This window comes from Phascolarctos cinereus, unplaced genomic scaffold (genome assembly GCF_003287225.1).
Source record: "Phascolarctos cinereus isolate Bilbo 61053 unplaced genomic scaffold, phaCin_HiC Scaffold_4;HRSCAF=312, whole genome shotgun sequence".
NCBI classification, from domain to species: Eukaryota; Metazoa; Chordata; class Mammalia; order Diprotodontia; family Phascolarctidae; genus Phascolarctos; species Phascolarctos cinereus.
Genome location: NW_027555847.1, coordinates 623,431,213 through 623,443,722, shown reverse-complemented (window position 1 = coordinate 623,443,722; position 12,510 = coordinate 623,431,213). Strand labels below are relative to the sequence as shown.

General features: G+C 40.6%; 1 protein-coding gene across 1 annotated transcript in view; it reads right to left on the bottom strand.

The window, feature by feature from the left end:
* Positions 1–12,510, bottom strand: part of FER1L6 (fer-1 like family member 6) — a 198,648-nt gene that overhangs the window by 107,500 nt on the left and 78,638 nt on the right. The window contains 2 exon segments of the mRNA XM_078151798.1: positions 2,350–2,474; positions 6,499–6,676. Of these exon segments, the coding sequence (XP_078007924.1) occupies positions 2,350–2,474; positions 6,499–6,676 (303 nt within the window).

Here is a 12,510-nt window from a genome sequence, read left to right as displayed (position 1 = left end):
GGTTAGTTGATTCCACCGATGACCCTGGTTTTCCGTTATGTTTGGGAATAGATTAAGGTCTCTTGTTTGGTCTGGGACATGCTGGAAACTGCTATGGAATATTGCTAAGAGGATGCAAAGACTTGAGCGATAGGAAGAGCACTGGGTTTAATGTCTGAGGACCTAAGTTCAAATCCCAACTCTGGACTGTATGAGCTCAAGTCACTTAAACTCTTTGGACCTCAGTTTCTTCAACTATAAAACGAGGAGGTCGAACCAGATGAAGCCCTAAGGCCCTCATCCAGTTCAAAATCCAATGAACCAATGAATCTTATATCACCCTTCAGGAAGTCTGGCCTGTCTAGGGTTCTTTTGAACCTGAGATGGCTTTGGATTGCCAAGAAGAGGAACCAAGCATCTGTCTGGTACCCTATAGGTGACATGTACATTTTGGCTTTGTGTAAATGGGGATTCAGACAGCCCACTATGTACATAGTGGCTGTATGGTCTCCTTCCAGGCAAAAAGGCTAATCTACCACCTCTACAAATTCTGACTAATGACTTGGCATCATGGAAATTTTCCAGAATCATATAATATTAGAAGTTGTCTGGTTTAAGCTCAACCTGATGGGTAAATTATCTCTCCTAATAAAAGGCTACTCAATAAAATGTGAGCTCTTTGAACATAAAGACTGGTGAATTTTTACCTTTGTATCCTCAGCACCGAACACATTGTAGGTGATGAATAAAATGCTTATTGATTGACTTACTGATCAATTCATCTTCTGCTTGTGTGCCTCTAATGACAAGGAAGCCTCTAACCCCTGATATAGCCCATTCTATCTTCAGACGGCTTTAATTTTTAGGCCAACCTTCCTTAAATGGAGTCAAAGTCATGATCCACAAAAATTCCAAAGGATTTATGATGAAAAACACATCCACAGCCACAGAGAGAACTGATGAACTCTGAGAGCTGATTGAAACATTTTTTTCACTTAATTTTCTCACCACGGCTAATGTGGAAATGTGTTTTGCATGATTTCATAGATACAATAAGTATTGTACTTCTTGCCTTCTTAATGAGTGGGGGATGGGGGTGGAGTCAGGGAAAGAATTTGGAGCTGGAAATAATTTTTTTTTTTAGATTTAAGGGCTTCTTAACTGAATTTGACTGTTTCCCTGGATAGAATATAAGATCTTTGAGGGAAAGGGACTCTTTAATTTTTGCTTTCATATTTATAGTACCTGGCACATGGTAGATGCTTAAACAGTTGATCAGTTGAGTTTTTTTTTACCATTTTCCATAGTGTGCATGTGCGCACGTGCACATGCACACACACACACACGCACACACACACACACACACACACCCCAGTGGCATATTGATGCTTTTTAGGAAATCTGAAGATAATTTACATCACTGCCAAAAGCTGCCCTTTCTAAATCATCAGGTAGATGGAGTCAGTTGCACTGGCCATTCCCAAACCTTGGAAGGAAAATGTTAGTCTTTCTGTTGCCCCATAACACTAATACAAGGGGGAAAGGCCTCAGAAAGATGCAAATTCTTAGCTGTAGCAGCTGAGAAAAATAATTCATCCTCTTCTTGCATCATGAAGAGCTAATTGAGTAAGTATCCCACAGAAAAAAATGATTTGCACTGATGAAAGAGACTTTCATGCTACATGCATGCTAAACACATTACGGGATCATAAGAATCAGGAATGAGAAGGGACTCTAGGTAACACCATTCTACAAATGAGGACCCAAGAATCAGATGCCCAAGGTCACCTAGGTGGTAAGTGGCAGTGCCAGGATATGAACCCAGGTCCTCTGACCCCAAATCCAGAGCACTTCCCAGTGTGCCAGGCTAAAGAGAGAACTACAGGGTCGTAAAGTATGGTGGCAGAGACTGTGGCCTCCTACTTAACTTATTTTTTCCCTCTTTTAAAAATATTTTCTTGATACCAATATTCCGCCCCAATAGAGCTCTTTTATTGTAACAAAGAAAAACTGTTAGGCGAAACAAACTGTTACAATAACTGTGTTTGACTGTGCATATGACAGTATTTTTATCCATTTTTGCGTACCCCATAGCACGTAGCTCAGATTTGTACAGGGTAGTAATAAGTGCTTAGTAAGTACTTACTGGATGAATGGAAATAATAATAATAACAATATTAAACAACTAGCAGTTACATAGTATTGTAAGGTACTTACCTTCCTATGTTGTTGCTAAGATCAAATGATCATATATGTAAAATGCTTTGCAAACCTTAAAGTACTATATAAATACCAATTATTACTATTATTATTATTCAGCCATGTAACTATTTTCCCTGTGGGAAAAGAGGCCAGGTCCTTCCTACTTACCTTTGTGGTCTGGCAGTGTGAAAGAAAGGTGACTTTGGCAAAGGGATCGGAGAGTCCAGTGCTATCAGCAGCTATGAGTCCCCTGGCCTGGTACATGTGTGCTCTTAGCTGGAAGATGTGCTGGGCTGTGAGCAAATCAGGAAAAGTCATCAGTTATATGCCAGTGTTGGGCGAAAGAGACAGCAAATGACAGAGAATATATGAAACCATCAAATGTCTCCGCCATTACTCTGTGAGATCCTTAAGACCAGAGACTGTCTATTGTCTTTCTTTGGCAGTGTCTGGCACATACTCAACAAATACTTCTTGACTAAGTCCCTCACATGGCTTCACTGATCTTTGGGTAGGGGTTGGTTCTATGTTCACAAAGGATTTTAACAGAAGCAAGGTAGTTTTTCATTAGGGCAGGCCATGGGTCCCATGTACTACACTGAGATAGGTGTGAAGTCCATAAGAACCTAACCTCCACATCAATACCTACTCCATTCAGTCTTATCAGTATTCAAAGTACTGCAAAAAGTCATAAGGAGATGGAAGATAATTTTTGCACATGTATTATTACCATTAGTAGATTAGAAACTACTTAATGGCAGTGATCACATTTATCTCTTGGACCCACTTTTTTTTTCCCTCTACACTCTCACTTGATGACCTTAACAATTCTGATAGATTCAAGTATTGTTGTCATTTGTCCTTCGTTTTTGAAGAGTGGTGATAATTGGTGATTTGGATTTAAGTGGCAGAGTTGCAGTAAGTTGTCAGCCTCATTCTCTCTTCCAGAATCACTGAATTCCAGTAGCAAGACAAAGGTCAAGATGACTGGCAATGGCCCGAGGTGCCGTGGATGACCTTGACATCTTTGATGTCTGACCAAGCTCTAAGCGCTCCACGGCACCTGCTTCAGCTGCCTTCATGGACTTTGGAATAATTTATTCTTATCTGCCCATTCTGTTGGAGGAAGTCTTCGTATGCTTAGGGTAGACACTCCCCTAACTCACCAATGGATTTGAGGCTGGCGGTTATCCTCAACCTGGTTTTAGCTTGTCTGCCGAGATGATTTAGTAGTCTGTGGCCACTGCATATGTTAAAGTTTCTTGGGGCCACATGTGAGAGTTGAGTGCCAGGTAGGCACCAAAGATGAATGAGCAGCCCTTCAAAGGACTCAGCAAACCCTCATGCCAGAGGTGCTAGTCTCCCTTAAACATCCTATAAACTGATGGATTCAATTATCACCTAAATGAATCTGAATCTCAGATCTAAACATCTAGCCCTAAGCTCTAGGCCTATATCACAAACTATTACATATTTTGAACTGGATGTCATTAGGAATTTAAAAGTCAACATGTCCCAAAACAGAAATCATTATCTTTTCCTCAAACCCACCCCCTCTTTTATTCTTGTTTATTTCTATTAGGGTGCTATCATTCTAGTCACTCAGGTCCAAAACTTTGATGTCATCTTCAACATCTCATTCTTCATTTCACATGACCAATCAGTTGACAAATCTTGTCATTTCTACCTTCACAACCCCTTCTGCAGGTCTAATTCTCTTCACCCAGATAACCAATACCCTAGTGTAGGATCTCATCAACTCTCCCCCACTGCAATAGCTTTCTAACTGGCACACAGTACGTATTTAACAAGCACTAGTTGATTACTTATTCAATATTGTACATGGTAAGCACTTAACAAAAACAACAACATTTTGTTGAAAGAACACTTCAATATTTCCAAAGACCCTGAATGTATTGGTTTGCCCTGGAAAAGTCCCTTAACATCTCTCAGCTTTAGTTTCCTCATTCATAAAATGGAGATAATAATAGCCCCCACCTCTTATGATTGTTGTGAGGACAAAATGAGATAATAGTTGTATAGCATTTTGAAAATCTTAAAGTGTTACCTATTATTTTTATTGTTATCATCATCTTAGGTAGATCCAAGACATTTTTCTACCATTATACTTGGTTTATCTGAAAAAGAAAAGTCAAGGCTGCCTTGCTGTAAGCAGTAGAATTAAATCCCAAAACTATAGGCTTTGATTGCAGGAACTTAAGTGATTAAAGTACTGGACCTCAAGTCAGAAAGTTGATTCATTGCTCTGCCATTTGAAGACTGAGTGACTGTGGAAAAGTCATATTCCCACTCTGTGCCTCAGCCCCACCCCCCTCAATAAAATGGGAATAATGATATGTAGACTGTACATATCACTTGGCTATTGTGAGGAAAGTGCTTTGGAAACTGTGAATCAGTGTGGCCTATGGAATGGAGAACTGGAATTGAGAAATGTGAGGAAGTCTCACCTCAGGCACTCTGTGTGACCCTCAGCAAATCATGGAATTTCTCAGGACTCTAAGCAACTTTCTAAGGGTGTAAACTGAAGAGAGGTTGCCAACCTGCATGAGTAGAGGGAGTTTTCCAATCCATACCAATGAAATCACAACTCCACTCCCTAATCAAGCCCCCATAATGCTTCAAATATTTAACAAGGGGGGCAGCTAGGTGGTGCAGCAGATAGAGCTCTAGCCCTGGAGTCAGGAAGACGTGAGTTCAAATCCGGCCTCAGACACATAACACTTACTCTGGGCAAGTCACTTAACTCCATTGCCCCTAGACCAAAAAAACAAACATTTAACAAGACATTTTCCTCACAACAACTCTGTGACATAGATATTATACTCATTTTACAGATGAGAAGGATGAGACATGGGAAAATGAAGTGATTTGCCCAGGGTCACACAGTAAGTGGCAGAATAAGAACTCTACCAGGTCATCATATGGAAAGAGGAGGGGGAAGGAGAGAATAGAGGAGGGGAGAGGAGAGGAGAGGAGAGGAGAGGAGAGGAGAGGAGAGGAGAGGAGAGGAGAGGAAGGAGAGGAGAGGAGAGGAGAGGAGAGGAGAGGAGAGGAGGAGAGGAGAGGGAGGGGAGGGAGGGGAGGGAGGGGAGAGGAGAGGAGAGGAGGGGAGAGGAGGGGAGAGGAGAGGAGAGGAGAGGAGAGGAGAGGAGAGGAGAGGAGAGGAGAGGAGAGGAGAGGAGAGGACAAGTGAGGGAAGGGGAGGGGAAGGGAAGGGAGGACAGGGGAAGAGAGAAGAGGGGAGGAAAGGGGAGGAGAGGAGAAGAGAGGGGAGGAGAGGAGAAGAGAGGGGAGGAGAGGGGAGGAGAGGAAGACTAAGAATGATGATCAATTGTTAGTAAATGGCTCCACTGTTAGCTGCCTTCCCTAAATCAGGGCTTCTTAAACTTTTCCCACTCATGACTCCTTTGCACTTCTTAAACCATGGATCAAGACCCCATTTAGGGCCTAAATGATAAACTACTTCTGTTTTCCACTGAAATCAAAGCAAACCAAAGCAAGAACAGGGACACTAAGTAACACAGGAAATCTAATTTTCTTTTTCTTTCACTAGCCCTAAAGCCTCCTCAGCAGCTTACTTTATGAAAGGCAACATAACCTTCAGTGGGACAGAAGACAAACCAGCAGTCAGTGGCTGGCAAGCTTGCATTGTGATGGCACCTGGAGCGTCATTCAGAACGTTAGGAGAAAGGCTTGATTCATATATGTCGTCAGTCTCTGGAAATAACCCACAACTAAGAAAAGGCTTATGTGAAGTATTTCAGCTCTCTGGTCAGTTGGGGTTTGTCCTAGAAGCCAATCTGGGAACTGGACAGGGCCTCTGAGGTTGCCAATTTTAGTCAAATCATTACAGAGAAATGTAAGCTATTTCTATATATAACCCACAGCCTGAGAGCTGTATTATTAGGAAATTTGCTTCATTTTACATTTAGTGTGTTCTGATCAGGCATGCATTCACTTTTCATTACAAATCATCCTTTCCTTAAAATGGAAACTCAAGCTGTGTGCTGTCCTAGGAAAGAAATTCAAATTGATTTTCCTCCTATTAACGTATAAGTAGGAATTTTTATTCAGTGTGGGTTTAAAAAATTATTCTAGCAAGTTCTTTTCAGGTATACCATTGTTGAGGAGGGGGACTTGGATGTGGAGGATGTAAACGATGATATTAAGAAAGTAAAGATAAATGCCCCCATCAAGCATGTACAGATCACTGTGAGCTAATGCTTGCATAGTTAGATGGACCTCAGAAGGCCATTCAACAGGTTGTATGGTCTTTTCACCCAGTGACTGTCTTACCTTGGTAAGTCAGGCTGGCGGGGGGGTAACTGGTACCACTGGCTTTGGTTAATGTCTCAGCTTCATATCCAATAGGCAAGTTGTCCAAAATAGTATTGGAGTACTTGACAGACCCCAGCCAGAGGTATGCATCCACTTTTCCTTGCACAGTCCAACCTGTCAGACGTCGTCCTGGAAGCTGTGGAAATATCACCAAAGGCTGCTATGTTAATGAAAATTTGCTCTTAGCACAGGGAATAGTGTCCTCCTTAGGGACACCATTGAATGGAGAACTCTTGTTCCATATGAGTTACAGAGTAGGAAGAGTACTCAATTTAGAATAAAGGAAGTGGGCTCAAAACTGGGTTCTGATATCTGACGGTGAACTCCTTAAGGGCAGGGACTGTCTTTTGCCTTTCTTAGCACTTAGCATGGTGCCTGGCACATAGTAGGCATTTAATAAATGCTTATCGACTGAACTTCCCTGAGCCTCTGTTATGGTTGTGCTAGGTAATCTCTAAGTGATGCCTACAAAGAAAGGGCCAGTCATTCCTACTGTGGCCAGCCAACTGCCACAGAAAGCAAGCCAGCTCAGTGAAGCAACAAGACACCCTGAAGGAGTGATAGGAGGCAGTGCATGCCAGGCGAGTCAAAGTATTGCCATGATCTTCTCCCCTCAGACCCCAGTGGAGACAGCCCAGGATCCTGAAGCCAAGAGCCTCAGGAACAGCAATGCTTCCAGCCCAGGGCCCACAGCCATCATATTGGGAAGCAAGTCCTATGGAGATGCAGCCTAGCAACTGCTTCTATAGGCACCACAGCCACAGCTAATGAAGACCCAGAAAAGAAAGTCCTCATCAACAAAGTCTTTGGCATTGTCAAGTGGTTCAACATCAGAAACTAATATGATTTTGTTAGTGGAAATGACACTGAAGAAGAGTCATTATTATCTGCTTCACCACTACACCCCAAGGACCATAGGTTCTCTATCTAATTTACAGCTAAAATCTTCCTTATTTTTGTCTCCTGTGAGCTCTGCAAACTCCTTGAAAGCAGGGATTATCTCGCTTCCTTTTCTGTTTGTTTCCTTAGCATTTAGGACAATGCAAGGGCACACAGTTGGTGCTTAATAAGTGCTTCATTCATTAATTCATTTTACGGTATCTTTCAGCTCTAAATCTGTGCTCACAAGACTTCTCAGAGTCTCCATTCTCTTGAATAACCATTAGACTAATGACCTCAACTATTAATAGATTTCATTTTCTCCTGGCAATAATGATACATATGCTTGTCAGCAAGGTGCTTGATGTGAACATTTCACGGTGCAATTCAGCACAATTCAATGAAGCATCTCCTTTGTGCCAAGCACAGGCCTTGAGAATACCAGGGTGAAAAGGAGATGGTTGTTGTCCTCAATCTGGAGCATGGAATAAGATAAACACCATCCACAATTATCCTCAGCTGAGTTTTGAAGGTTTTTAGCACATGGATGTGTGGAAGAATGGCATGCAGAGACAAGGGAATAGTGTAAGAAAAACCATGGAACTAAGAAATCTCAGCATATGTTTGAGGAACAGTGAGTTAAATAGAACCTAAATGTTAGTAAAATGAGATAAGGCTGAAATATTCATTGAATGGAATTTGCTAGTTAAAAAGGTAGGTTGGAATGAGATTGTAGAAGGCCTAGAATGACAGACTAAGGAACTTAGGCTCTATTAAGGTGTGGAAATATGAATTTAAGTGCTTTCTATATACAAGACACTGTTCTAAGTGTTTTGCAAGTATTATGGCATTTTTGGAAAGAATACTGGTCCTGGAGTCAGATGACCTGGATTCAAATCCTGCCTCTGACTCATATTATCTGTGTGACCTTGGGCCAGTACTTTGCCATCCTGGGCCTCAGTTTCCTCACCGTTACTGTTCTCAGCTGAGGGAGTTAGAATAGATGACCCTTGAGTCTCCTTCTTGCTCCAGGATCATTCTGTGATCCTGTAATCACGCTGTCAAACTAGATAAATCTCCCATTAGAGGAAAATGCAGCTGATTCAGATATGTGTGTGTGTGTGTGTGTGTGTGTGTGTGTGTGTGTGCGTGTGTGTGTGTGTGTGTTTTGCCCTTTAATTCAGCTCTGAATGATATACATTCAAATATAATGCAACTCTCCCCCCTCACCCCACACATACACACTTAGGAAACACGTGTACACACTCATGTTTCTCCTGATGAGTTATGGATCCCTTTGAGTACGTATCTCATCTTAAACTATTGTTTAAAATCATTCACGAAGGTATTAATACTCCCTGATCCCTTCCTTGCTTGTTAGGTTAGAGTTCCATCTTTCAGCTTCTTTTCCCATCTGAATGACTTTCCATTCTAGTTGACTTGATCCCTTATTTTCCTTCATAACTCCCAAACTGAGAGTTAACAGAGCCACTTGTCTGTAAGATCTCTCCCTTTGCAACTCTCTTTAGTAACCTGCAGATGCTCTGTCCATAGAGTCCCTCTAACCCCAGGCACACATGCACAAAAAGATGTACACACAGAGATAGTCTCGTGCCACTGACTGATCGCTCTTCTGCTTTTGTTTGAATAAGTAAGGTTTGGAGCTACCTTCATTGTCCTGAGTGAATGACCACACCACCTCACTTATATGTTGCTTTTGTCCTATTATATCATAGCAAGTGTTCAGCACAGTACTTGGCACACAGTAGACATTAAATAAATGTGTATTGACTGACTCACTGAGTAAGGGAAATAATATGTCCTAGTGGCAAGAGGGACAACCTTATAGTCAGGAAGATCTGGGTTCAAATCCTATATGCAACATGTACTAGTTGTATGACCCTGGGCAAATCACTTGAGTTTTCAATACCCTAGGCAACTCTTTAAGAATCTAAGTTACATCACAGAGTAACTGTGAATGACTAATTTATTCTGAGTAATATGATCATTTATATCCACTATGAAGGACTTGTGAAGGAAAAAGCTATCCACCTCCAGAGAAATAACTGATATACAGAAGTTTGTACTGTATAGTTCCACATATATATCTACATCAAATGTTAGCCTTCTTTAATGTGGGGTTAGGAGGGAGGGAGGGAAACAAGATGGAATTCAAAATATGATAAAAAATACATGAATGAATTAAAAATAATAATACAAGTTACAGAGGAATTGCTGACCTGTATTAGTGAAGGGAGTTTCCACATAAGGGAATGTCTTATATCAAAGAAATAAAAAATCCAGTACCACCTTTTCCCCTTCCCCAAGAAAGAAAGAAAGAAAGAAAGAAAGAAAGAAAGAAATAGAAATAGCATCTTATCACGCATGTTAGCTTCTTGTGTGGTATTGGATTTACTCATTCCTTAGAACAAATTAGAATTATGGGACTTCAGGTCTCCACATCGTAGAGACTTTCAGGTTTTGTTTCCCTTAAGGATGAGGGAACAATGCAAAACATTTGAGTCATGGAAATGGTAGAAGCATTTGAACTCTCCAGATTCCATTACATTTTGTAAAGTGTTTATTCACCCCCTGGGTTTGCATCTTAATGGAAGCATCAAGTGGTCAGCAAATGTAGTACAGACAAGAAGAGAAGACAGACTGATTTCCCTAGCTAAGGTGGATCGATGAGTGGAAGCCACAGAGAGGCAGGTTTAGACTTGATATGCAGAAAAACTTCCTAACAATTAGAGCTGTACAAAATGGAGGGCACCGCCTTGGGGCTTTCTCAACCCCAGTCTTCAAACAAAGATGGGATGTCTACTTCTTGGGTATGATATTGGGAGATGAGTTCAAATTCGGTCTTAGCCACTTACTAGCTGTGTACCCCTAGACAAGTCACTTAACTTCTCTCAGCCTCAATTTTCTCATCTGTAAAATGGGGGTGATAATAATAGCACATTCTTCCTAGGGCTGTTAAAAGGATCAAATGAGTTAACATGTAAAAGTACTTTACAAACCTTGAAGTGCTAAGTAAATGTTAGCTATTATGTAAAAGGGATTCTTGTTCAGTTAAGGTAAACGCCTTTGAAGTCCCTTCAAACTCAGACTCCATAAATCTCTGACTTCTCTAGTCTAACCTATCCCTGAAGAAACATCTTTTTCACATAGAATTCAAAGAATCTCATTAACATCTTATGAGATATTATAAACAGAATTCTTGTTCAGATATAGGTTGGATTTGATAACTTCCAAGGGCCCTTTCAACTCAGAGATTCCATGATTTTGATTTTGCCTCAGAGGATGGACCATTCATTTGGCAGCCAACACAACCAAGCATTGGTTAGGATGGAAGTCACTCCACCAATCCTTTAAGCTGAGCTTGTACCAATGAGTCAGCCCCATATTGTGGGTAAGTACTATTTGGTAGGGAGCCCCCTCAGTATGTTCAACTCTTCTCAAAAATTGCGACTGAATCATTTGACTCAGGTCAAAATATGCTGGACTTTCTTAATCCACCGAGACAGCACAGACATTAGCCTCAAACAAGTCCTATAACAAGTCCATCTATTCACATTCCTTTCTACTAATGTCCTTTTTTCTTTTCTTTTTTCTTTCCTCCCTTCCCTTTCTTTCTTTCTCTCTCTCTCTTTCTTTCTCTCTCTCTCTCTTTCTTTCTTTCTTTCTTTCTTTCTTTCTTTCTTTCTTTCTTTCTTTCTCTCTCTCTCTCTCTCTCTCTCTTTCTTTCTTTCTTTCTTTCTTTCTTTTTCTTCCTTCCTTCTGTTCTTCCTTCCGTTCTTTCTTTCTTTCTTTCTGGTATAGCACATCAGAATTCTACTCTTCTTCTATATCAATTTGTGTCACAAAGGCAGTTGCAAGGTTTCCAGTGTTTAAAATTGTAAACTAAACTTGTTCCATTTCTTAGTGGTGATTTAACTCAAACAAAGCTTTTCTCTGAAATAGGTAATGGCAATAGTTTCTTCTCACTACACTTTGTCATTTGTGTTTAATAAGTGAAATTATTAACCATTCTAGAATTTGGACTAACTATTCACACAGGAAATAACAAGGGGATGAGGAATGTCTATTGTCCAGAAAATGAGCATGCTGTCAGATTCATGGCTCATTGAGCTGGTCCATAAATATCTTATATTTTGGAAAGATACCAAAAGCCAACAATGAGCTAGGCTTAAAATTGTATAGAAGGAGGAGTAGGCTGGGTAGAAATCGGAAGATCACATAGTGCCTTTAATGACCCCAAGCTTTTTCCAAAAACAAAGGACTTTGTTTTTAATGCTTATGGTCTTCTGGTGATGTTACATAACTCTAAAGCTTGGGATACCACAGTCTCTAAAGAAGCCCCTCATAGAACCTTCTCCTCTCCCCCAACTCTGTTCAGGAATGGTTCAAGCACTACCTTATGATACATGAAGTCTCTTCTATCCCTCTCAACTGCTAGTGCCTTCCCCCTCAAACTACTTTGTATTTATATTTATTCATTCTCTTTTCACCTAGATATCAGTGCAAATAAATAATAAGGAATTTCAAAAGGTGGTCATGTTATTCAAATTTGCACTGCATTTTTCCATTGGACTGGAACCGGTGACTACATTTTACATAATCATAACTTCAAATAGTTTGAATTCATAAACATATGACTACTTCCTAGGATTCACTGTTCACAATAATTGGGACTTGGCTGTATATTTATTCTGTATATATGTCCTTGATGTCCATCCTCTATACCCCTAGAAATATTAGCTCATTATTGGTATAGATTGATTTGTTATATTTTTATTCCCAAAATTTAGCAGAGCACGTTGAGTACAAGAGGTGCTTAAGAAATGTGATGATTGATCATTAAAATTGCAGATCATTCAAAGGACACAGGAACTATAGGAGAGCTGTGAGCATTCTGCAGCGTGCTACTTATAAAGGATTGCACAGTGTAAAAAGTCTCATCCAGAACAGATAGAACCAGAAGAGGAGGAAGCATGGCCATGAGTTGAAAGTGAGGAATAACTGAGAGACAAGGCCGCTGGCACCAATACAAGTCAAGAGGCCTAGAGGAAAGAAGGCCTCCAACACGGT